This window comes from Telopea speciosissima, chromosome 2, assembly GCF_018873765.1.
Source record: "Telopea speciosissima isolate NSW1024214 ecotype Mountain lineage chromosome 2, Tspe_v1, whole genome shotgun sequence".
Classification (NCBI taxonomy): Eukaryota; Viridiplantae; Streptophyta; class Magnoliopsida; order Proteales; family Proteaceae; genus Telopea; species Telopea speciosissima.
The window spans coordinates 69591790-69615046 of NC_057917.1; the positions used below are offsets into that span (position 1 = coordinate 69591790).

At 37.7% G+C, this 23257-nt stretch overlaps 3 protein-coding genes and 1 pseudogene across 6 annotated transcripts in view; all 4 read right to left on the minus strand.

Moving 5' to 3' along the window:
- The window catches only part of LOC122651684 (importin-9), a 55802-nt gene extending 47171 nt beyond the window's left edge, over positions 1-8631 (minus strand). The window contains exons 1-3 of one of the 4 annotated variants that reach the window (XM_043845175.1): positions 8312-8626; positions 4240-4301; positions 4002-4094 (exon numbers count right to left, since the gene is read on the minus strand). In XM_043845175.1, the coding sequence (XP_043701110.1) occupies positions 4002-4094; positions 4240-4301; positions 8312-8435 (279 nt within the window). In that variant the 5' untranslated portion in view covers positions 8436-8626. Of the gene's footprint in view, positions 1-4001; positions 4095-4239; positions 4302-8311 lie in introns of those variants that run through there. The other 3 variants (XM_043845174.1, XM_043845177.1, XM_043845176.1) reach the window with 3 other exon arrangements.
- Positions 8632-14009: 5378 nt separating this feature from the next.
- Positions 14010-16368, minus strand: LOC122651055 (annotated as a pseudogene).
- Positions 16369-17214: 846 nt separating this feature from the next.
- LOC122649630 (polyubiquitin 4) lies at positions 17215-18480 on the minus strand. The gene has a single exon (XM_043842861.1). The coding sequence runs from the start codon at positions 18451-18453 to the stop codon at positions 17302-17304; it is 1152 nt and encodes a 383-aa protein (XP_043698796.1). The 5' UTR covers positions 18454-18480; the 3' UTR covers positions 17215-17301.
- Positions 18481-21952: 3472 nt separating this feature from the next.
- LOC122649631 lies at positions 21953-23257 on the minus strand. The gene is made up of 2 exons (XM_043842862.1): positions 22445-23257; positions 21953-22357 (listed from the first exon to the last, which is right to left on the minus strand). Exons 1-2 carry the CDS (start codon positions 23132-23134, stop codon positions 22010-22012), a joined length of 1038 nt encoding a protein of 345 aa, XP_043698797.1. The 5' UTR covers positions 23135-23257; the 3' UTR covers positions 21953-22009.

Consider the following 23257-nt stretch of genomic DNA (forward strand, 5'->3'; position numbering starts at 1 on the left):
AAGAGAGTCGTTTGAGGTGGTATGGTCACATTCAACGAACGCCTAGACACACCCCAGTAAGGAGTGATATGATCACGATTGAAGGAGCTAAAAGAGCTAGGGGCAGGCGTAAAATAACCATAGGAGAAGTTATGAGGAAGGGCACTGCATAATATAGGCTTTGTTCCAAGTATCATAGTTCGAGCGAGATCTCGCCGAGTTTCTCGCTTTTGGAAAATTCGAGACGAGACTGCCTGCGAGTCTCAAAAGTGCAATATCTCCCGAGATCTCGGTTAGATCTCGGCGAGATCTCGATCTCGGTTTCGACCCATTATTTTAACCCACCTACCACTTAAATACCTTACCTAACTCGGACAAAACTCGACACATCTCGGCGAGATCTCGGTGAGATCTCGAGATCTCGGGTTAACCCAAAGTTGAGGCTTCGAGTTGGAAAAAAATGCACCAACTCGGCGAGATCTCGACTCGTCTCGGTTTTTCCAAGAGCCGAGTTGGTACCGAGACCCGAGTTTTAGTACCTTGCAAGTATGACCTCAGATAGAACCTATTGGAGGGTAAGGATCCATGCAGCAGACCCCATTTAGCAGAGATGATCCGGATTTGATGGGTTGTGCAAATATAGGGTGGTTGAATTTAAAGAAGCTTTAAGAAAGATGAAAATAGGCAAGGCTCCATGCCTAGACGGGGTCCCAATAGAAGTATGGAAGAGCTTAGGAATTTGTGGTTTATCTTGGCTAATCAAGTTGTTCAATAACATAAAGATCACAAGGAAAATGTCAGATGAATGGAGGAGAAGCATAGTAATCCTAATTTACAAAAATAAAGGTGATATTTAGAGCTGCAATAACTATAGAGGCATAAAATTGATGAGTCAAACTATGAAGTTATGGGAGAGGGTTATTGAAACCCACCTAAGAAAATACACTACTATTTTAGAGAACCAATTTGGTTTTATACCAGGAAGATCCACGAAGGAAGCTATTTTCTTACTTAGGAGGCTCATCAAAAGATTTAGAGAGGGTAAAAAAGATCTCCATATGGTTTTTAATGACCTAAAAAAAGCATACAATAGAGTCCTTAGAGAGTTAATCTAATATATAATAGAGAAGAGAAAGGTTTCAAGTAAATACGTGGACATAATTAAAGATATGTATGATGGTGCGATGACTAGTGTATGAACTGTGGGGGGGGTGTCAGGTAGTGAATTCTCAATTACAATCGGGTTACATCAAGGATCAGGTTTAAGCAATTATTTGTTTGCACTTATCTTGGATGATTTAACCAGAGACATTCAATATGAGGTTCCTTGGTGTATTCTTTTTGCTGATGATATTGTGTTGGTGGATGAGACACAAGCAGGGATTAACACGAAGTTGGAGTTATGGAGATCAACCTTGGAATCAAAAGGTTTTAAGACAAGTAGAGTGAAAATGGAGTATATGGTGTGTAACTTTAGTTACACTTGGACGGATAATGAGATGGTGAAAAATTGAAGAGAGGGAGATTGGCTCAATCATGAATAATGAAGGTGAAATAAAGGATGATATTGCTCATAAAATTAAAATAGGATGGATGAATGATGCAAATAAGTCACTTAGAGGGCTTATTTTAGTGAAAATAAGGCTTGGGATGGGTTATTTATGTATTGGGCCTTTGATTCTATGTGTTTATTTTGTAATTGACCAATTTAATATGCCTAAAATATGGGTAGAAAGTAGCAAAATGATATTTTCTTCATTAGTTTAATTAGACTTCTATTTTGAGTCCGTTTTCTTTATTATTTCACTTTCCTAATCAATTTAGGATACCTTATTAGTTAAGGACTGGGTTAGGCCTTTCCTTTTTAGTTTTTAGTGTCTAAGTCTGTTTTTGAGTCTTCTATATAAGTTTGAAAGGGAGACCAGCATGTACACGAATTTGATTAATGAAATGGCTTGGGCCTTTGTGAAAATCCTGAGATAGGATAGGTGAGAGACCTAGGGTGAGATGCCCATTCACTTCCCCCATCCCCTTCCATCGGTTCTTGATTCCAAACCCTAGTTTCAGTCAAATCAAGTTCAAAAGTGCTACAAGCTTCTGGGATTTCTTTCAACTGATTGTCACATCGATTTCTTGAAGATTACTACATCAAGATCATTACTGCCAGGGTACATCTCCATCAATCGAATCAGCAGGAGCAATCCAAACATTGATCTAGGAGAATCTAAGGTTTTCTCAAAACCTTAATTGCTGCTCGATGTCAGTTTCTCTTCTTTTGTTCGGTTTCTTCTATTGGGGAGTTCAACTTAATTCTTCAAAAGATCACTCAACCTCAATCGCAGTTTCAACAGGTTATTACTTTGTGGATTATGTTTAATACTTCTCTTGTGGTTATCAATTTGAGATCTCATCCTTCTCCTCCAACAAATTTGAGATCCCATTGTTCTCTTTGGGATCCTATTTCTCTCTTTCTTGTTCACTGAAGGTTACCAATTTGATCCTACCTGGGATTAGACCTCTTCAGGTTCTAGTCTTACATTAATGAAGTGAAGAGGTGTGTCCGTAGTGTTGTGCGATCAGCAAAAGGGCGGACCTAGTGCACGAGGTCCCGCCACTGCAGGGCCACGGGAGGTTCATAATTTATGCAGCCTTACCCCTACTTTCACAAAGAGGCTGTTTCCATACTCAAACCCATGACCACTTGGTCACAATGGAGCAAACTTACCGTTGCACCAAGGCCTCCCCTCTTGTTGTGTGATCGGCGTATTCCTTTAAAGCCTAAAGGAAAATTTTATCGGACTGTCATACGACCGGCTATGATGTATGGTGTGGAATGTTGGGCAGTTAAGAAGCATTAAATAGATAAACTAAGTGTAGTGGAGATGAGGATGATGAGATGGATGTGTGGCAAAACTAAGAAGGATAAAATAAGGAATGACCATATTAGAGCTGATTTGGTAGTAGCTCCGATACATGATAAGCTACGTGAAAGTCGTTTGAGGTGGCACGGCCATGTGCAACGGAGGCCTTGGGATGCTCCAGTTCAGAGAAGTGATTTGATTCAGATTGAAGGATCTTAAATAGCCAAGGGCAGGCGTAAATTAACCATAGGAGAAGTGTGAGAAAAGACATGCGTAGCTTAGGCCTTGTATCTTGTATGACCTCAAATAGAGCTGAATAGAGAGCAAGGGATCCATGTAGTCGACCCTATTTAGTTGGGATAAGGCTATGTTGTTGTTGTTGTTGTTGCAAAATGAAACCCAAAACATAAAGCTGAATAGAGAGCAAGGGATCCATGTAGTCGGCCCTATTTAGTTGGGATAAGGCTATGTTGTTGTTGTTGTTGTTGCAAAATGAAACCCAAAAAAATAAAAGGCCCAACCTATAATATAACTACCCAAAAGTTAATTTCAACCCATTGAACTGCATCCAGCACCTTGTGTGCCCCCCAAGCTTGTGCATAGACCCCTCCATAGGGTCTAATGCAACTGCAACAAGCAGAAAGTTGTACTAGTGCTCTCTAAATTCACAATAGGAATACATTTTCTTAAGAGGGGGGGGGGGTAAAAGGAACATACTCAAATAAAAGTGAAACATGCACCCTTGAAAATTCCAGGCACATATAAAAGGATATAACTAGATATGCCAAAAGAACATCAAACTTCAGGTTTTTCTGGGCATGACAAAATTTAGACTTATTTTTGAAAAATTAAAGACATGCACACTAACGTGTGATAAGAAGCAGGCTTTAGGGCATTAGCTTTCGTTTTTGGCTTTAGGGCATTACTTATCTAACCAAATTGATAGGTAGCATACCAGTCGTTTCACAATGAAATGGCAATAGAAGGTGATAAAGAGCTAAAAGAGCCAATTATAAAGTAGCATGAGTTTTTCTTCTTTTTTTTCTAAACATTATCCAACAAGTACATAGCTATCTGGTGCAAAAATATTTTTAAAGAGTGCAAGCACATTAAATAGATCTCATCAATACATCAATATTAGCCAAAGATACACTACAAGACCTTTTCATCACTTGAAACAACAGGATGTTCAAAAGCCTCCTCATCTTCCTGCCAGTGCTTTTTTATAAACTGCTTTAGGATGACTGCTGCTAGGTAAGAATATGTCAAGTTTATCAAAGATACCATTCTCATAATAGCTAAAATGTCGGAAATTTGTTGAAAGGATATGCAAGCTTCAATAATTTACAAATGAAGAGAGAAGAAAAAACAAACAAAAATATATGTGACGAAAGGATATCTGACGCAGTCCCAATGGTAGTTCCTTGTTTACAGTAACCTTGCACAAAGCAGCTCCAAAACCTTCAGGACAATTAAGAATTCATCATTTGGTATTAGTTGCTTTAAAGTCTTACAAGAATCCTATTTAAAGGAAAACAACAATAAGTAATAAACGGGTGTATATAAACCATCGGCAACACAACTAATTATCATAGTGAACAATAGGTTATAAGCAGATGCATATAAACCATCAGCAACACAACTATATTATGATAGTGTAGCTACTACAGATACATGTACTATGAGAGACCTACTTGTGCGCAACATATTCGATAGCCAATGGTCCAGCCAGATAAAGAGTAGAGGAATTCCAATTAGTGGGTAGATATTCATTTTACATAATAAAAAAGCAAATAATACTAAAAAACCATTAAATAAAACATCACCTTTTTACTACAAGATTTAACATGTTCTATCCTAGAGAAGTATTTAAATTTAGTTAAAGTAATAGAGTGCTAATCTCGAACCAATGAAGTCCAAAGGGAGATCAACTTGCGATAGAATCACAGGTAACAAACAACTCAGATTTGCATGAAATTCTGGTAGAATGGTCTATTTGTCAAGGAGAACAAGCCTTTAATATCTTAAGTATCTTATGGTCAGATTTGAAGATACGAGGAAGTCTCAAAAATAGAAAGTCACCAAAAGAGAGACCATGGTTAAAGAACTCAGTCGAAACCAGTGGTTTCAACCGAGTATCTCGGTTTGCCAAGAAACCGAGTATCTCGGTTTCTCAAGAAACCGAGACAAAACTTACGAAACTTGGTACAAGTCAAGTTTCGACTGGTTTCGACCATATTTCGCACATTTCGGTAGTTTTGACCAATTTTGACCAGCCTAGTTTCGACAAGTTTTGACTAGGTTTTGACCAGTTTCGACCAGTTTTGACAGCACATGACATGTCGAGTTTTGCCCAAAAAAAAAACCAAGGCTCTATTACAGATTCCCCAAGGAAGAGAGGCACATTGTTGTTACCTGGGGCCTAGATTATTCTCTTTTACAGTCTCCTAGCCTGGCTTCCTAGGCTTTGAGACTTGTATAGTTTCCCCCCCCCCCCTCTCTTTCCTGTGTATTCCCCTCCCTCCTTTCTTTCCCTCCCCTTTGGGCCTTTGGTAATGAATTTTTTGTTCACCAAAAAAAAGTACCAAGTTTCGACCTGGTTTCACTCAAAACCTGGGAAATCTGGTTCCCTGGCTGGTTGAAACCAGACTCGGCACCGAGATGTAGAACCTTGGGAGAGACCAGAATTAGTAATTACCAGAAAATAGCAAGTAGGAACCAGATTTAGAACTCTGGTTCAAAGGGCACATTCCTCCGCAGAGCTTTACCGCTTGGTGTGCCCTAGCTAGCTGCCTCCCCACCCAAGATTTCCTCATCCATCGCCACATTCAAGTCTCACCCAGCTGCTGCCTTTGCTGGAATGGGCACGAAGATGTGGACCATTTGTTCTTCTCCTGCCCCTTTGCTGCCTCAATCTGGAACCGGGTGCTTCGCCATTGCTGGCCTGCTCGAAGATCGCCTTTGCCCCTGTCCCGAGAATGGGTTTGGATTGACATGACTTTCAAAGGCAATTCGATTTGTGACAAGGTTGGCAAAATTGCCTTTTGTGCCACTATCTCCCACATTTGGATGGAGCGTAACCTTAGAAGATGGACGTCCAACTCCCGCTCTTTCGACAGGATTTGGAAGGCCATCTTCTTTGATGTTTCATCTAAAGCTAGTTCCCTTCCCCTAGCTAGTGTTATGGACACCCCAAGGAACAGGCTCATTGTTGTCTCCTGGGGTCTCCCTATCTACATTTTGCGCCATAGCTAGTCTCTAGCTTTTGTTGTTGTTGGCCCTCGGGCTTGTATTTTCCCCCTCCTTTCTTTGTAATTAAATTTTTATTCATCCAAAAAAAAAAAAATAGAAACTAACACTAATATTGCATAGGCTTTAAATCCTTAATATTAAAAATCGACCCATTACAATAAAAAACCCAAAAATAGTCATCACATGACCCATATAACCCATAGGGCACTCAAAATTAAGTCTATTGGTCCATTTTTTGCCAGTTTGACCCAACCGATAGCCGAGTTTGCTGCTGTCCTTGTTCGTCTTAACTGAATCAAAAAGGTTAATTTTCAGACCAAGGTTTAAGACACCATGCTCCAATATCTTAAGAATAAAGATGTTTCAGAAACTCAAAGATCTAACTTCACTACCTTAGGAAACCATCAAGATTGAAAACATAAAGAACATTGAAAATCAAATGATCTCATTTTCTAAGACTTCTGACATTTAAGAAAGAAAAAAATTTCAGAGATTCAAATACACATGAAGAACTTGCATCACAAACTCATCAAAGGGATAATCTTGGCTTTTAGCTTGTTTCGGAATTCTCATGGAACATCAATACATTTTAATAAAACATTCAAATTTGTGGCGACGAAGCATTAAAAATGTAGGTTGCATAGTTGAGAATAATTTAAATTCTACCACTATCATCAGAATCATCAGACTGAATGAAATACAGATACTTGTCAATGAGGGTCACAAGTAGAAACTGTATACAGTTTTACATATAAATTCTAAACGACTTCATTTCAGTCAAGCTCTACTTTCAGTCGCAAAACAATAAATATACTATGGTCCAACATCCACTATAGTATCTACACTACATTGTCATACAAGAGTCGCATCAAGATATCATCTTCTTAATCTGGCGGAATAAATTAGACAGACGCGTATATATAATCACTAATCCTCACAAACATTATCCAATGGTAATTAGATTTACACAAATACACTTAAATTTTCTTATGTCTAAAAATATATTACTCAACCCAACACCCAATCCAAGGGCCAAATTCCAAACCATTGTCCACGTGAAGAAGAAAAGAATACTTTGGAGGTATTGGTGTCATCAGCTAACTTATGCACAACCCGCTTTCAGTCGCAAAACAAGAAATATATTATGGTCCAACATCCACTATAGTATCTACACTACATTGTCATACAAGAGTCGGATCAAGATATCATCTTCTTAATCTGGCGGAATAAATTAGACAGGCGTTGCATATATAATCACTAATCCTCACAAACATTATCCAATGGTAATTAGATTTACACAAATACACTTAGATGTTCTTATGTCTAAAAATATATTACTCAACCCAACATCCAATCCAAGGGCCAAATTCCAAACCATTGTCCATGTGAAGATGAAAAGAATACTTCGGAGGTACTGGTGTCATCAGCTAACTCATGCTCAAAGAAGTAGGACAGTTCCTCAATCCCACTACGAAGAACTGAGAACCATGCATGCTCTTTCTCCTTCAAAATGATAGACTTTAGGTGGCTGACATTGCAAATCTATTTCCCGAGCAGATAAGTTACAAAATACTCTCCATTTGGTTTCTTATTGAATCATTTCATGGATGTGCCCTCCATGTATTCATGGTTCACAACCCATTTAAGTTCCATGGTTAACAGAATATCTTACTGTTGTTAAAATGGCATACATTTTCTCCCGGAAGTCTCATCTTAATTGCTAAGTCAGACTTCTGAGATAAAACAATTAAAGACGTGAAAAACAGTAAAACACGCGAGAAAGAGTATTTCCCATTTTACAGAAAATTAAAAGATCATCTAAATCCACATCTCTAAAGTTGTTCATTTAAAATCCTTTAAGCCTACAGTTATAAATAACCCTAAAACAGAGAAAGAGTTTCAATTCCCACCATTGCATAATTTACTTGGGGTTGGGGATCGCCTTTTGAGCTTGATGCTACTCTCTATGCTTAAGCTCGATTAAAAACAAATGGAGATATCAAACTCATAGCAAAAGCATAATTATAACGATATAGAACTATCGAATAACGTAACCATAAAAGACACCCCCCAAAAAAAAAAGAAATACTAACAACAATCAAAATAATAGGCAAGATTACCGATTGCAAACAAAATAAAAACACAATTGTAGATTGATCAGAGCAGAAAAACACACAATTGAGAGAGAGGCGAACAAGTGAAATTGCTAGAAATGAAACCTGGTTGCAAGGAAGCCTGATTCAGTGATGTTTCAGCAAATGACCGGACATCTTGATTCGTGTCCAGTGTTGCATTCAAGCAGTTGAGCAGCCATTGCTGATCTTGATCAACAATATTTGCCATTACCACCAAATTTTTCAGTAGAAACGAGAAATGTCCCTCTAGTATTCTTCGTCTGCGTTTTCCCGCTAAAAAGCAGAATGCCTTGCGGAATCGAAGGGCGATGTCTTTAAATTTGGTTTACATATATATATATAGTTGTTCAGTGTGAGAGGCTCCAAGATTGCATTTGGCGGTCTGCGAAAAGAAACATAGATGTGTAGGGTTTGGACATCGTTTAGAGTGAACTTACAACTTTGCGCACATGGTGCGCAATGTATTAACCAGCACCATATGATTTGATATTTTTTTTATTTTTTTTTCGCACGGGGATTATTCATTTGATTGTTCTAACTAGAGTTATCAATGGATCAGATTTTTATGTGGATTTCGATTCAATAGGAGATTTATTGTTAAGGATCTAATTGATCGATCTCACCTTTGTAAACTCTTCTCTTATTTTTCCTTATCATTATTTCTCCAAATAAATAGATTAATTAGCCTGAATCATCACATATCAATATTAGAATTTTTTTATCTACATCAATCAATTTCACATGATCAAAAATTTGATTGAAATTTTTTAACAAATTTCTTTTATCAATACTAGCCGATACCAGAACTGATAATGCAAAACCTAGTCACTTTTGGCCGATTATGGATGATACAAATCGATTATGGATTATACGAATCGATATTACATAAGTATCGGCCAAGATCAATCCTAATCCAAGAATCGATACCTAAAACCATGCTCGTCATTCATCAGTCGTGAGTAAGGGTGTCAATTTTGGACAAGAATCAGGCACCTAACCAAATTTAAACTGTTACGAACTAAAATTGATTCACCCAATAGCTTATTGGTCTAATTCTAGATCTACCAATAAGTTAGTAGTCCAACTCCAGATCTACTAACTAGATTGTTGGTCTCTCAACGGTTCCAAAATCAATAGATCAATTAGGAACCCATGGAACTGAAACAAATCCATATTCTAACTCTATATATTATATAATTTTGAAGACTTAAGGTCACAAGAGCTAAGATTAACCCATTTGTCTTTTTAGTCATTCATTTTGACTGGTACCACTTGTCTTATATACTATTTTATTAAGTTTTGACTATTAATTTAAAGATCCATTTGAGAATACTAACTTAAAAACATATCTTAAAACAATCATAATTTACGCAGGTGGTGCTATTTTTACTTATTAATTGAAAAGACAAGAGGTAATATGAAAGTAGTTTCGAGATTTGAGGGAGGAAAATGAGAGTAGGTTGTATATCTCATGTGAATGAAATTAATATTTTATTATAATATTCTTAAATATATGTAGCATATGCTAAGGATTTTATTTTTTATTTTTTAGGTAATATTTTGGATTGTTTGAAACCATTTAAGAACTGGAATCGACCCATCCATTAGTTAATTGTCATGGATCTTACGTTTGAAATCGATTATCTTATTGATCTGGTTCTGATCTGACCCCTTAAGACCGGAACTGTTAAAGAACCGGACCAATTGAGACCCCTTCAAAGTTCAATCTGTATCCTGTTCTTCAACTTCCATCTCCTCCATCTCTCTTACCACAAACCTCGACCTTTGACCATCCAGAGCTCCGCCACGCTCGCTTCATCGATTGTGAAAGTGACCAAGAAGTTCACTGTCAAACTAGTGAAGGCGAGGCAGATATTGATAGCAGAGGTAACCCGACCGTTGAGGTTGATCTTGTTACTGATGATCTCTACCGATCTGCACTGCCAATGGAACTTCCACTGGGATTTACGAGGCATTGGAGCTCAGAGATGGAGACAAGAATGTTTATAGAGGAAAAGGTATTCTTAATGCCGTGAAGAACATTAATGAGGTATTGGCCCCGAAGCTGATCCATGTCGAAGTAAGCGGTTGGCTAAATATAATCAGGTAATCATTTCCTGTTTTTTCTTCTTGCTTGGTGCAATTAATGTCTGCTTTGTTGACTAAATGAGAAAAAGCCCAAGCTATAAGTGCTTTCGAGCATTGGAAAGAAACTAACAAATTCCTTCAAGGTTCAGAAATACAAAGACTTTTAGAACTGCCAAGACCTTTAATTCTTTTGATAACTTGAGGGCCATTGGATATGGATATGATATTTTGTAATATGATCCAAATTCTTTACAAGCTGTCGTTGGGACTTGGGAGTACAACGAATGAAATCTCAGCTATGCATCCAGTTATGGTCCTAAACACCCCTTACTGTAACACAATATACCTGCATTTTGCTTGTACTTCTTGTTGGGTGTTTGACCTAGGTGATCTCCTATCCCAAAGTTGTTCAGAAAGATGATCTAAAAATCCAATCTCTGGTATTTCTTGGTGGTTCAACAACAGGACAGCAATGTGTGTGTGCGTGTTGGGGGGGGGGGGGATATGATGACATGTGTATGACTAAGACTATCCATTTGGATTGGTCCTAGGCTTAGAATACTAAATATATGGCATGTATGGACTTCAAATTTCAAAGTATTTTGGAAATGTAATTTTTTTCCCCTAATGTGATGTCATCTGATGAAAATATTAGTGCTGGAAGCTAAGCAGCCTCTGATCAAAGAATTGAAGTAGTTTGTGAGACATGTTTATGTCCTCATTTCTCCTTCTTTATTTATGATTGAACCTAGGTACCTAAAATTTCACTTTGTGCTATCTCCCTATCCTCAATTTTCACCACCTCACTTTCAGCCCTATTGTTACTAAAGTTACACACCATATACTCTGTTTTTGTTTTACTTATCTTAAAATCTCTTGATTTCCATAATTCAAGCTCCAAATTTATCCCTGCTTTTGTTTCATACACCAAGACAACATCATCAACCAAAAGCATACTAGGGATCTGATCTTGAATGTTTCTAGTCATCTCATCCATGATTAGCTAACAAACAAATACATGTTTAGAGATTGATTATCTTTGATGTCATCCAATTGCAATTGGAAATTCACTACCCTACGTCCCATAGTCTTACACTAGTCACTACATCATTATACATATCTTTATAATCATGTTCACATATTTACTCGAAACACTTTTCTTCTATAACACTTGCCAAATTAACTCCCTAGGGACTCTATCATATGCTTTTTCTAAGTCAATGAAGATCATATGTAGATCCTTCTGATAATTTCTAAATCTTTCCATTAACATCCTAAGCAAATAAATTGCTCTTGTGGTTGATCTTCCTAGCATAAATCAAATTGATTATACAAAATATTAGTTTCTTGTCTCAGGTAGGTTTCAATTACTCTCTCCCATAATTTCATAGTATGGCTCATAAGTTTTATTCCTTTTTAGTTATTACAGCTTTGAATTCACCTATATTTTTATAAATCGGAACCACAATGTTTCTTCTTCATTCATCTGGCATATTTCTTGTGCTCATAATCTTATTAAGCAACTTAGTTAGCCAAGTTATTCTACTAATTCCTAAGCTCTTCCACACCTCTATTAGAATCTCATCTGGACCTGATGGTTTACCTATTTTCATCATCTTTAAAGTTTCCTTTACTTCGATAATATAACCTAATTTTCCCTAGATATCTAAGATTTGTGGTTTCTTGTTGGTTATTACAACCTTCTAAAGCACTATTTCTAGTATTGTTTTCATTTAATAAATTGTTAAAATTGATTTTCCATCTATCTTTAATCTCTTCATCACTTACTAATACATTATCATCTGCACTTTAATGCATCTAACATAGTTGAAATCTCTACTCTTCCGTTCTCTTATTTGGCTAGTTTATAAATATGTTCCCTCCTCTTTTGTGCTCAAATTGTTATAGAGATTCTCATATTTCTTAGTCCTTGCTTTCCCTACTATCTTCTTAATTTTTTTTCTAGCAAATTTGTACCTTTTATCTTCCCATTATTTCTGTATCAAAAAATTGTTTCGAGGGTAATATTATTCTACCATCATAGTTATGATCTTTGTACTTCAATTTTATTAATTTTCTTATGAGGTTCTTCATATTATCCGTTTTCTTGATCAACAGATATTTCCAGAATATTTTACATTTTTCCTTCTTTTTTTTTTAATAACCAAATGACTCATCTAAGCGTTCCTTTTTGTCCACAACTTTGATGCAGCTTCTGCGCATTGGAGAGGAACTTGGTAATGTGTGCTATGCTGGAGAAGCTTTCAGATCTCCATAGCAAGAAACAGGGTGAGTCAACAGTCTTAATGGAAATAAGCTACTGGTCAAATTGGCTCAATCTGTGGGGATGACATTTAGACTATGTAATGACTTGCAGGACCTTAACCATTGGTGGAAGTACATCTAGCGAGACCATGTATGTTATTGCTAGAATTAACTGCCTTAGTTAGCTTTAGAAGTGATTTTGTGTTCTTTGAGGTTGCATTTATTTTTAATGTATTTAAACTAATTTATCTTGTCATGTGGTTGGGAAATCTTGAAACTGGTTGAATCAATTTTCTTTTTCCCGCGTATAGACTCATTTGTAATTCTCAGGCTTCTATTGAAATTTCTTTTCCAGATCTAGTTGTGTTCTTTCTTAAGTTAAATTGTACTTCTAATCTTTTAATGTTTACCTTGTGGAAATGCTGACCTAAAAAACACCACCACATGGACACGTTTGAGTGTCAGAGTGCATTATTTAAAAGGGAAGGATGGTTAGTGATGTGGAGGAAAGAATTGCTTTTCACTCTAGTATTATTACATTAGCTCTGCCCACTGTTTGCTTTCCTGTACTTGTATTGCTTGTTCACAAGTGTCTCATAGTAGTTGACAATAATCGTAACTTGTGAGTAAAGGGCTAAAAGCTCTAGGGTACATTAGGTTAGAAGGTAAGTGAAATGAAATTTCATATGTAGAACTGAAGTGTAAGTACAATGGAAAAAGAAAATAATTTCTCCTGGCTGACTGGTTAGAAAAAGTGAAGTTATGTGACATTCATGTCAAACAATGAGTTCCCAGTATGAAAGAAAGAAATTTACTCCCAAATGTGTTGAAAATTTTGGCTGTCAAATGATAAAAAAGTTTTGGGAGGGGGGTAAAATTTAGAAAGCTTCACTATTTTTTTTAGCAAAATATGACGAAAACTATCATTCCAAGTTAAAAAAAATTATAGTAGTTTTTGCAATTTTCATTCACTTCACATCAAACCAAACGTACCCATGATGGCATCTTATCATAGTTGTCGTGGCGCTTAGGCGAACCACAGTGGTCGACCGGGGGGGGGGGGGTTCACACACACTAAGGCGACACCAACAAGGCACCAAAAAAAAGTAGCCAGGATGCCTAGACGACACCTTAATAATTATGCATCTAATGCAACTTAGGCTGGGTTGTACTGCACAGGCTGTTTGAAGCTGGGGTCTCAAGTCTAATCCACTCCACTGGTTAGGGGTGGGGAGAAACCAAACAAACAAACCCGGCAAGCCCACATGAGACCCGTTTAGCCTGGCTCAGATTCCACACCATACTGGGTCTCCAAATTGTTCAGGTGGATGTTTCCAAAGTCCAAACGGGTGGACTCATAGTCTTTCATGTAGTCACAACCCACTCCCCTTCTCGCCTCCCCCCTCCCCCCAACCCAAAAACAAAAAAACCATTCATGCATTGAACAGCAAAAGAAATTCTTGAATGTACATCAGCCAAGAAAGAGAACAAAGTCAACTGAGATGAACACACTTTGCCTCATTTGACACTGCTATGCAACTGTGCATGGAAAGCAGTGTCGAGAGTTATTAGTACTGTCAATTAGACTGTGGGGTGGTTAACAACACAATGGGAAGTCTTAAAATCGGGGATTTTTAGGGACATGAGTACATAATACATTTCTACAAACTATTATACATAGGGAATGAAGGTTCTTAACAATTTGTCAATATACAGAATCACAGAATTGAAAGTCCCTAACATGATCTCTTGATAGTTAACAACACCTTATTGGCATAATTGGCTACCTGTGAGGAATTGGGTGTTAAGTGGTCACTCCCATTTGCTTAGGATATGATGGGTGTGCCTAAAATCACAAGTTAGCAACAAAGTTCCATCTGATCTTCTTATGGCAAATCTCTCCACTAACACATAACAACCAAATTTTTTCCACCTATTTTCTCCTCTAAACACTTCCACCTTCTCTACCCTGGCCTCTCTCTCTTCTCCAATGACCCATTCTGCTTTTTCTTGCAACCATTTCATTTTCTCAACCATTGCTGAAGTCAACCCCACACCCACACCTCTTCTCTTATTGTTGGCAACTCTATAGGCTTTGAACCATGTAACCTCATCAACTCCACATTCCTTGATGGCTTCCATTCCAAAGATTGAAGCTACTTCCCTCTGTACAGTAACATTTATAACCACGACATTGCCTTCACTGCCATCATTCTCACATGCATATATCTCTTCCCACCACTGCTTAAGAGTAATCTCATATAACATAGATTTTTTCATCTGTCTTTTTAATCTTACCTCCTCCTTTATGAACATAAAAGGACAATACCATTTTCCCACAACAGCAGTTGCAGAACACTTATTAGATACTGAAAAATCAACTTCTGGAAGATTCATTCGGAGAGAGATGTCAAGGCCAGGGACCATGCCTAGTTGAAGCAATGTGAGGATGTATAAACCTCCCATCCTTTTCTTCTTAGAAACGATGGAGGAAAACCATCTGGTGCTACAGACTTTGCAACAAAACCTTCATGACATACATGGATTTCCATTTGTTGATATATGTCTCTGTGATCTAAGGCTCTTGGCTTTAAATCTTTAGAATAGCTGCTGCAACAGAAGGCTCCTATATCCGCTTCTCTTGTGCATATGCATGCTTTCCTTCAAAACCATTGAGTGTGAATTTAATTTGTAACCTGAAATTTATCTATAGTTCTGTACCAAAAATTATGAAGTTTCACTTGAATTCATTGTTTGAGGAATCAGAATCGGATCGTTGTTTCCAGCTGATCCGAATCGGAATTAAATGATACAGATCCTGATTCAGCATTATTTTCTCTGCTGATTCCCGTTAAGATTTATAGGGTTCATATGATTTTGGCCGGTTCCTGGCCATTTCCGTCCGAATCGGTGCAAAATCAGCAGAAGCCGATTATACATTACTAAATATGTAAGTGCAAAAGAGAATATCTATTTGGTCTTCTCCAAGTATGCCGTATGCCCCTCCCTAACCTGAGTTTTAGATGCTTGGATACATATGGCACATGCCAGTTGATGCAAACCGAGTCAATTATGGGATGAATATTTACTGCTTCTAATCAATTATTGCAACAAAAATGATTCTATAATGTGACTTTTCTTGACTGCCAACTAGTTTATACTCATAGTTGGGATTTTTCAATCATTATGTGATACTGTATTCTGTCTTCTAGTAATATTTCTGGAAGTGGAAACAGGGAGGGGGAGAGAGAGAGAGATTCATGCAAGTATTATGTTACTTCTGTTGAATTAACCTTTCAGTAAAGAGGAACATACCCTTTATGTTTGCCTGCTGCTCTTATAATGTAATATCGATTAGAAGACAACGGCTGATCAAAGACTGGAACAAACCACACCTTATGATGATGAGCTAATTGTTTTTCCACAATTGTTGATGGATGAACAATGGTCAAGATCTTGTTTTGGGGAAATGGGAGCTTCCTAACCTGCTTGTTCTTGCATGCACCCCAGCAATACGTATCTTGTTCTTCTGATTCTTCCGTCTGTTATTATGAGATAACCTGAATTTGGTGCTAGTGGTGGAGGTATTGATACGCTACTGAACTCCCTTCTGTACATAGAGAGAGGCCTTGTCACATACTTTTTTTTTTGGGTATGTTTGTTTTCTCTGAATTCTAAATCCTTATCACTCTTACAGTAGTTGGAAAGTCTCTATTGCTTTCGATATTAGTTATAGATGATGTGGAAAATGTCTCTTTTTCTATGATTGAGAAAATGGTGGTACCCATCAAAAAAGCAATGCTCGTGTCTTTAGCTAAGAGAAATTATTGTTAAAGTTATCTAATGGTTGCTTAGGAGTGAAGAATTGTTGGGTGTTTGCAATCATAAGGCTTTCAAGATTTAAGGACTTGTCACATACATTTTGTAACTCAAAATTCTAACTCTATGTACCTACGGTATTATGTGCTGAGGCACCCTTATATAATATAGTAGAACATACAGTGATTAGGTTAACTAGTGATTTCAGCAAAATCATAGACAAGGTCCTAGAGGTGCTTGGTCAATAAACTTGATTCGAATGGAACTTTACTTAAAGATGTGCATTGGTTTTTACCCATTATTTCTCAGCACATGAAAACTTTCACCCCATCTTTGAATCTTTCAACCTCTATAAACCAAGACTAACTAAAAACAAAATGAAAAAGCAAGTTTGAAAAGAGGGAGAACCTGCCTTCCCACCAAAATAAATAACTTAAACATGTCTGATGTAGAACGGATTGAACCCACCAAAATAGGTTTCTGGGAAAGAGATTGCAGGGACCAAACTCAGCATAATCAGATAATCCTTGAACGTTATATACTATTTTTGCAGCAAGCCCCATAACCTCTAATGCTCATCAAAGAAATTAGTTATCCAAACCATATATCATTCTACAACCGCTTTGACGAGCTTATCAGAGTTAGCAGCTAAACTGAGCTTTTTTTTATTCTATCATATCAAGTATCAAGCACGTTTCATCTTAAGAACAAACCATCTGAATCATGGATTAGAGCCGGAAAGACAGAAAGAGGAAACAGGGTCCATAGCCCAACAAAGCTACATTATTCACAGAAACTGTCCATTGAAGAGGATCTAAAACTGTCCTTAAACCATAAAAGAAGAAAAAGAAAGCAGACTAGAAGAATTATTGTCGCAAAAGGGGATCATCTAAACACTCCACTCAGAAGTCAGAACCACCACGGAGACGAAGGACAAGGTGAAGAGTTGATTCCTTCTGAATATTATAGTCAGCGAGTGTGCGCCCATCCTCGAGCTGTTTACCAGCGAAGATGAGCCTCTGCTGGTCAGGAGGGATACCTTCCTTGTCTTGAATCTTCGCCTTCACATTGTCAATCGTATCCGAACTCTCAACCTCCAATGTAATAGTCTTCCCAGTGAGTGTCTTCACGAAAATCTGCATTCCACCGCGCAGACGAAGCACAAGGTGAAGGGTCGACTCCTTCTGTATGTTATAATCTGCCAATGTGCGACCATCCTCGAGCTGCTTCCCGGCAAAGATCAATCTCTGCTGATCAGGTGGGATTCCCTCCTTGTCCTGTATCTTCGCCTTGACGTTGTCAATCGTATCCGAACTCTCCACCTCTAGTGTAATAGTCTTGCCAGTGAGGGTCTTCACGAAGATCTGCATTCCTCCCCTGAGACGCAGCACAAGATGAAGGGTCGACTCCTTCTGAATGTTGTAATCAGCCAATGTGCGACCATCCTCAAGCTGCTTCCCAGCAAAGATCAATCTCTGCTGATCAGGTGGGATTCCCTCCTTGTCCTGTATCTTCGCCTTCACGTTGTCAATCGTATCTGAACTCTCCACCTCCAGTGTAATTGTCTTGCCAGTGAGGGTCTTCACGAAGATCTGCATTCCTCCCCTGAGACGGAGCACCAAGTGAAGGGTCGACTCCTTCTGAATGTTGTAATCCGCCAAAGTGCGACCGTCCTCAAGCTGCTTCCCAGCGAAGATAAGCCTCTGCTGGTCAGGGGGAATGCCCTCCTTGTCTTGAATCTTGGCTTTGACATTGTCGATCGTATCTGAACTCTCGACCTCCAAGGTGATGGTCTTACCGGTTAGGGTCTTAACGAAGATCTGCATGCCTCCCCTCAAGCGAAGGACCAGATGGAGAGTAGATTCCTTCTGGATGTTGTAATCGGCAAGAGTACGGCCGTCCTCGAGCTGCTTACCAGCGAAAATCAAACGCTGCTGATCCGGGGGAATTCCTTCCTTGTCTTGGATCTTGGCCTTCACGTTGTCGATTGTGTCTGAACTCTCGACCTCCAAAGTGATGGTCTTACCGGTGAGGGTCTTAACGAAGATCTGCATCTGTAAAGTCCAATAGGAGATGTAAGCGATCAAATAAATTATAAATCCCTGCAGAAGAACTAGATCCACAAAATCCTAACCCCAAACCCTAGCGGAAAACAAGAACAACTAAAGAACGAAGATAATCCACATAAAAATTGCGATCTGGTTTCTACTATGGTATTTATTATTATTATTATTATTTTACTCGCATATAAGAAATCAGAGTAGGAACCAAAAGACTATTTTCCGTATGGAACCAAAATAAAAATAGCAATTGCTTCTTAAGAACATCGTATAGGAAAGAACAAGATAATTCCTCTAAGAGACCATACGCCCAGGAAAAGTAGAGGAGAGAATATTAATGGAGATTTGAGTGCAAACCTTGGCGGATATCTAAGGAGGCTTCTTATCAATAAGACGCAGAGAATGAGAACTTGAAAAGAGAGAGAATGAAGAAGGCAGAAGCGAGGGCTTCTATTTATATATGCGGTTTGCCGACTCAAACACGGAAAAGGATACGCCCTGTCGATTGCCGACTCAATCACGGAAAGTCTGACAGCCAATTCTTTCGGTTCAAGTTAAACCGATTAACCCAAAAGTATAAGAAGGGAGGAGACGTGGAACGGGGGAATTCACTAATATATATTTTTTTTGATAAAAAGAATTCACTAATATTAAGGTGACCATTTATTAAAAAAAAAAATAAATCCAAAATTTAGTTGTTCTATAACATTATTTTTAATAAATCATATATATATATTTTTTATACCTTTTTACTTACTTAAATTTAAGTAAGCAAATTGCTACTTACTTAAATTTAGTTGATGCATAACTGCATAAGTAGTCATCAAACATTATTTTCCTTCAAATTCTAATTATTTTATTTCCTACATATCTTTTTTTTATTTTTAGAAGTTTAAAAATCCCTATTTTCCATTAAGTTTAGCATTACTTAAAACAAATTAATAAACATGCAAAAACTCAAAATTTAGTTGAAAATGTATTTGGAATTAAGTTTTTTTTTTAATTCATAAAATTTTATTTTCATATAAATTTTATTTTTATATATTTTCACTATTAAAATAAGTATTTACTTGCCAAAAATAAATTAATAAACATGAAAAAACAATTTTTTATATATCATGCATTCATACACATCATGCGTAGACGGTAGATCCCCTAAATTTGCATGAAATTTTATTTTTCCATATTTTTTAGTTACTTAAAAATTCCAAAAAATCACTGTAATGCATTTTTGGTTTTTTTTTGTTGCTAAAAAGTCACTAAAATCAAAAGGTCCAATAATCAATGTTGCAGATCTCATTATAATCTACAAGATATTGAGAAATCAACCTCAAATTTTACTTTTATGTTACAATTTTTTTACTGAAAAATAAAAATACATTGAACAATACCAAGATGTTTTAACGTATACATATCAGCCAGTACTTATCGGACGTATACGTATCAAATATCAATGGATACGATACCAATTCCTAAATCCATGTTTTGGATAAGTTATTCCCTAGCCCATAACGAATCCTAAAAACCCAAATATAGTCCAGCCCATTCCCAGCGTAATCTGACTTTGGACATGGATCTCGATTTTCAAAACCAAAGCCACCGATTAAAGTTAAAACACCTCCCACAATAGTTTGAGGAATCGGTATAGGATCGGTCGTCTAATCTTTATTGTACTCTTTCCTGTGATTGCCGACCCCATTAAGTTGGGATATGACTGAAGTTTGTTGTAAACTTTTTCCTGTGATTGGATTGGATGTTTACCATTTATGATCGCAAGGTGGTGCTTGGGTAGAGGTATTCTCTAGGTTTTTTCGAATGTGACAGGGAAGCCGAGGACAAGGGTATCAATTTAGGACCAAAACCAAAAATTGGAATCGATCCAAACCAATAGGAACTGGAACTGGACCACCCAATAGCTTATTGGGACAAATTTGGTCCTAGTGATATACTATTGGTCTGGGTCTCCCAACGGTTTCAAAACCGATAACCCATTAAGGATCCAGTAGCACCAGAATTGTCTATTGAAACCAGATGATATGTAAACAAATCAAATGAGAAATAAAAAATCTGAAACCCTAAATAGGCTTTAAACCCTAACTTATGCATACTATTACATTGCTCGAGACTTTTAAGTGGCATTCTTTTATTGTTCTTTAAGTCATCAATATATGAGTTGAGTTTGAGATGGAAATCATGAGCTCTAAAAGTTGTCTACTTTTTTATATATGCATCAATGTCTTTATTTTGGGGTCTACAAGACTATCTATGAATGATGAAGCTCCCGTTTTCATAGAGAAAACTCTTATTGCCCTTGTTTTGGACTCAATAATATTTGGAACCGATTGGGAATTGAAACCAGACTACCTATTAGTTAACGGTCTTGGGTCTCAGATGTGGATTCGGTAAGCTTATTGGTCCGATTATGGTCTTGATACCTTAGAGTCAGAACTGCTAAGGATCCAGACCGATAGTCCAAAACCGGACCAATTGACACCCCTAGCCGGGAGGGACATAGCCGACTGAATCATTCCCCATCAATCACTTAATCGGATCGGCTAATTCGTATCGATATCGGTGGAAAGTGGAGACTGATACCAATTCATGATCGATTTGTATCGGTAGATCGGTACAGAAGAAGGGTAAAAATGCAGAAAAGAAAAATGGATTTTTTTTGAAGTATGCAGGGGTAAATTTGTCTGATATGGACCGATCTAGATCGGTTTCAGAGACAATCCTGCCGGCTGCCTCCCAAGTCCCACCCACAAAATAGAAAAAGAAAAATATATAATGTGAATTAAAAGGCCCCGTTTGTTTGATAGGGAGAATGGTGTGGGAATGTTGTGGGACTGAGTCCCATATTGTAGTGGGTTAGAGAACAGGGTAGGATTTTTACTTTTCATAACCAAAGTCTTTGTTTTTTGTGGGACACTTAAGAATCCAACCATCCACCCAATACTTAAAGAGGATAAAAAGATACCACTGCCCATGTTTTAATGGTTGGATTCTTAAGTGTGGTGCACTAGGCAGTGGATCGCGATAAAAATCCAACTTTAAATAGTAAAAGGGTGAGATTTTCAAGTGTCATATCCGCAAACAAAATATTTAATGCTATCCAAAAGGTTTTGTAAGTTTACCACCCCCATTAAAAAAACAAGGTTTCATAAAAAAAATTATAATGATAAAAAAAAAATTAAATAAACAAAATTAGAATAGGATTTTGAAATGCTCACTATCCCACCCCAGGACCCATCAAACAAATGGGGCCTATACATTGAATCCATTTCCATGGAAATTGAAAACTTGAGATGCAACATGGAATTGAGTAAGAGAGTTATAGTACAGTAGCTTACTCTCATGAGAAGAAGAAAGTATAAAGAAAGGAGTGATCAACACTGAATCACTATAATATTAATCAGAGCTCCATTTCACCAAAATATCTTTCTTCAGATCCCTGACAACCCAAGATCCAAAATTAAAAAAATTTTCTATTTATCTCATGAGAAGAGACATGCTTACAAGTTACAAAAACTTTTTGCACTTTTCCATTTGATTAATGATGCCTGAATACCCATCTCCATACTTTCAGGCTTTTGTTCCTCTTCTTTATCTCCTTCTCGTTAACTGTGATCCTGCACGAGCCTCCATTACTCCACAGTTCAGCTCCACTCGAATAACGAAAAGATTGACACCCATGTTTCGAGATACCACCAACTCTTAGACTGCTAAAACCATGGTCTGATTCAGAGAAACCATCCATCTTTATACCAGAGAGCTCTGTTTTTAATTCCGGCGACGAACCAATCTTCAAGTCAATAAAGCCCGATTCCTCCAAGTCACTGAAATCAGCTTCAGCTTCTACTGGGCATGAACTTCTACTATTTATAGCTCTAAAACTATTCTCAAATTTTAAATTCCCACCCTTCGAAGTTGAATCACTCTCTGATTTGAGAGAAAGACCATGACCAGCTGTCTTCACATCACTAACACCAGCCCCCTGTGATGGCTCTGATAAACCACTTAATTTGAAACTTTTAAGGCCACATGCTGAGAGATTTTTCTCACTAAACTCTGAAACCATATCTCCATTGCCTGAGACAGGAAGGCCATCGATGCCTGCTGGCTCATCAAGACTAGTCCTGAAACCACTAACAGACCTGGACCTAGACATACCCATATAATCAAAAATCCACATCTGACCTTTATCTTCAGATACAGCACTGTTTTTCTCTGAAATCTCCAGACTCTTTTCTTTTTTCTTCCTGAAAAACTTCCTAAACATCCAAAGGCCACTCTTTTTGACATCAATAGAGTTACTGCTGCTCCTCTTGAGGAGCACAACAGCTTCAGACTTCTTCTCATCACAGATTGGCTTCGAATTGGTACGAAACAAATCAGCCTTCTCGTTTTCAATAAGGAATGAAATCCGGCCAACACTACCAACCTCAACGGTGCAAGAATTGGGGTAGGAAGATATGTCAGAGCAGGAGCAAGAGGAAAGGCGTTGCTCTCCACAATCAGAGCATACAAGCTTTACCAATCGATCCTTGAGGCAGTAAGCGCAAATTCCAACTGCTGAGGAAGAAGGGTGTTTTCTGCAGGGAAGATCTGACGAAGAAGAGTACTCTGAGAACCAGTTACCGCTAGAGACTTCAACAGCTTTGCCTCTGTCTTTCATTGCTTCCTCTGTTCTTTTGCTTTCACAAATTGGGTTTAAAAGGGTCTGAAAGACGTTAGCAGAGGGAGAGAGTGAGAGCTAATTGAGCTGAGGGATCAAGTAACTACAGAAGAGAAGGGAAAG

Excerpts from the sequence above, each read along its gene's own strand:
- LOC122649630 (XM_043842861.1), bottom strand. The coding sequence starts at position 18,453 with ATGCAGATCTTCGTTAAGACCCTCACCGGTAAGACCATCACTTTGGAG.
- LOC122649631 (XM_043842862.1), bottom strand. The coding sequence starts at position 23,134 with ATGAAAGACAGAGGCAAAGCTGTTGAAGTCTCTAGCGGTAACTGGTTC. Across the intron at positions 22,358-22,444 it reads AGCCATCACAGGGGGCTGGT|AATAGTTTTAGAGCTATAAA; the intron begins GTTAGTGATGTG and ends TTAAAATTTGAG.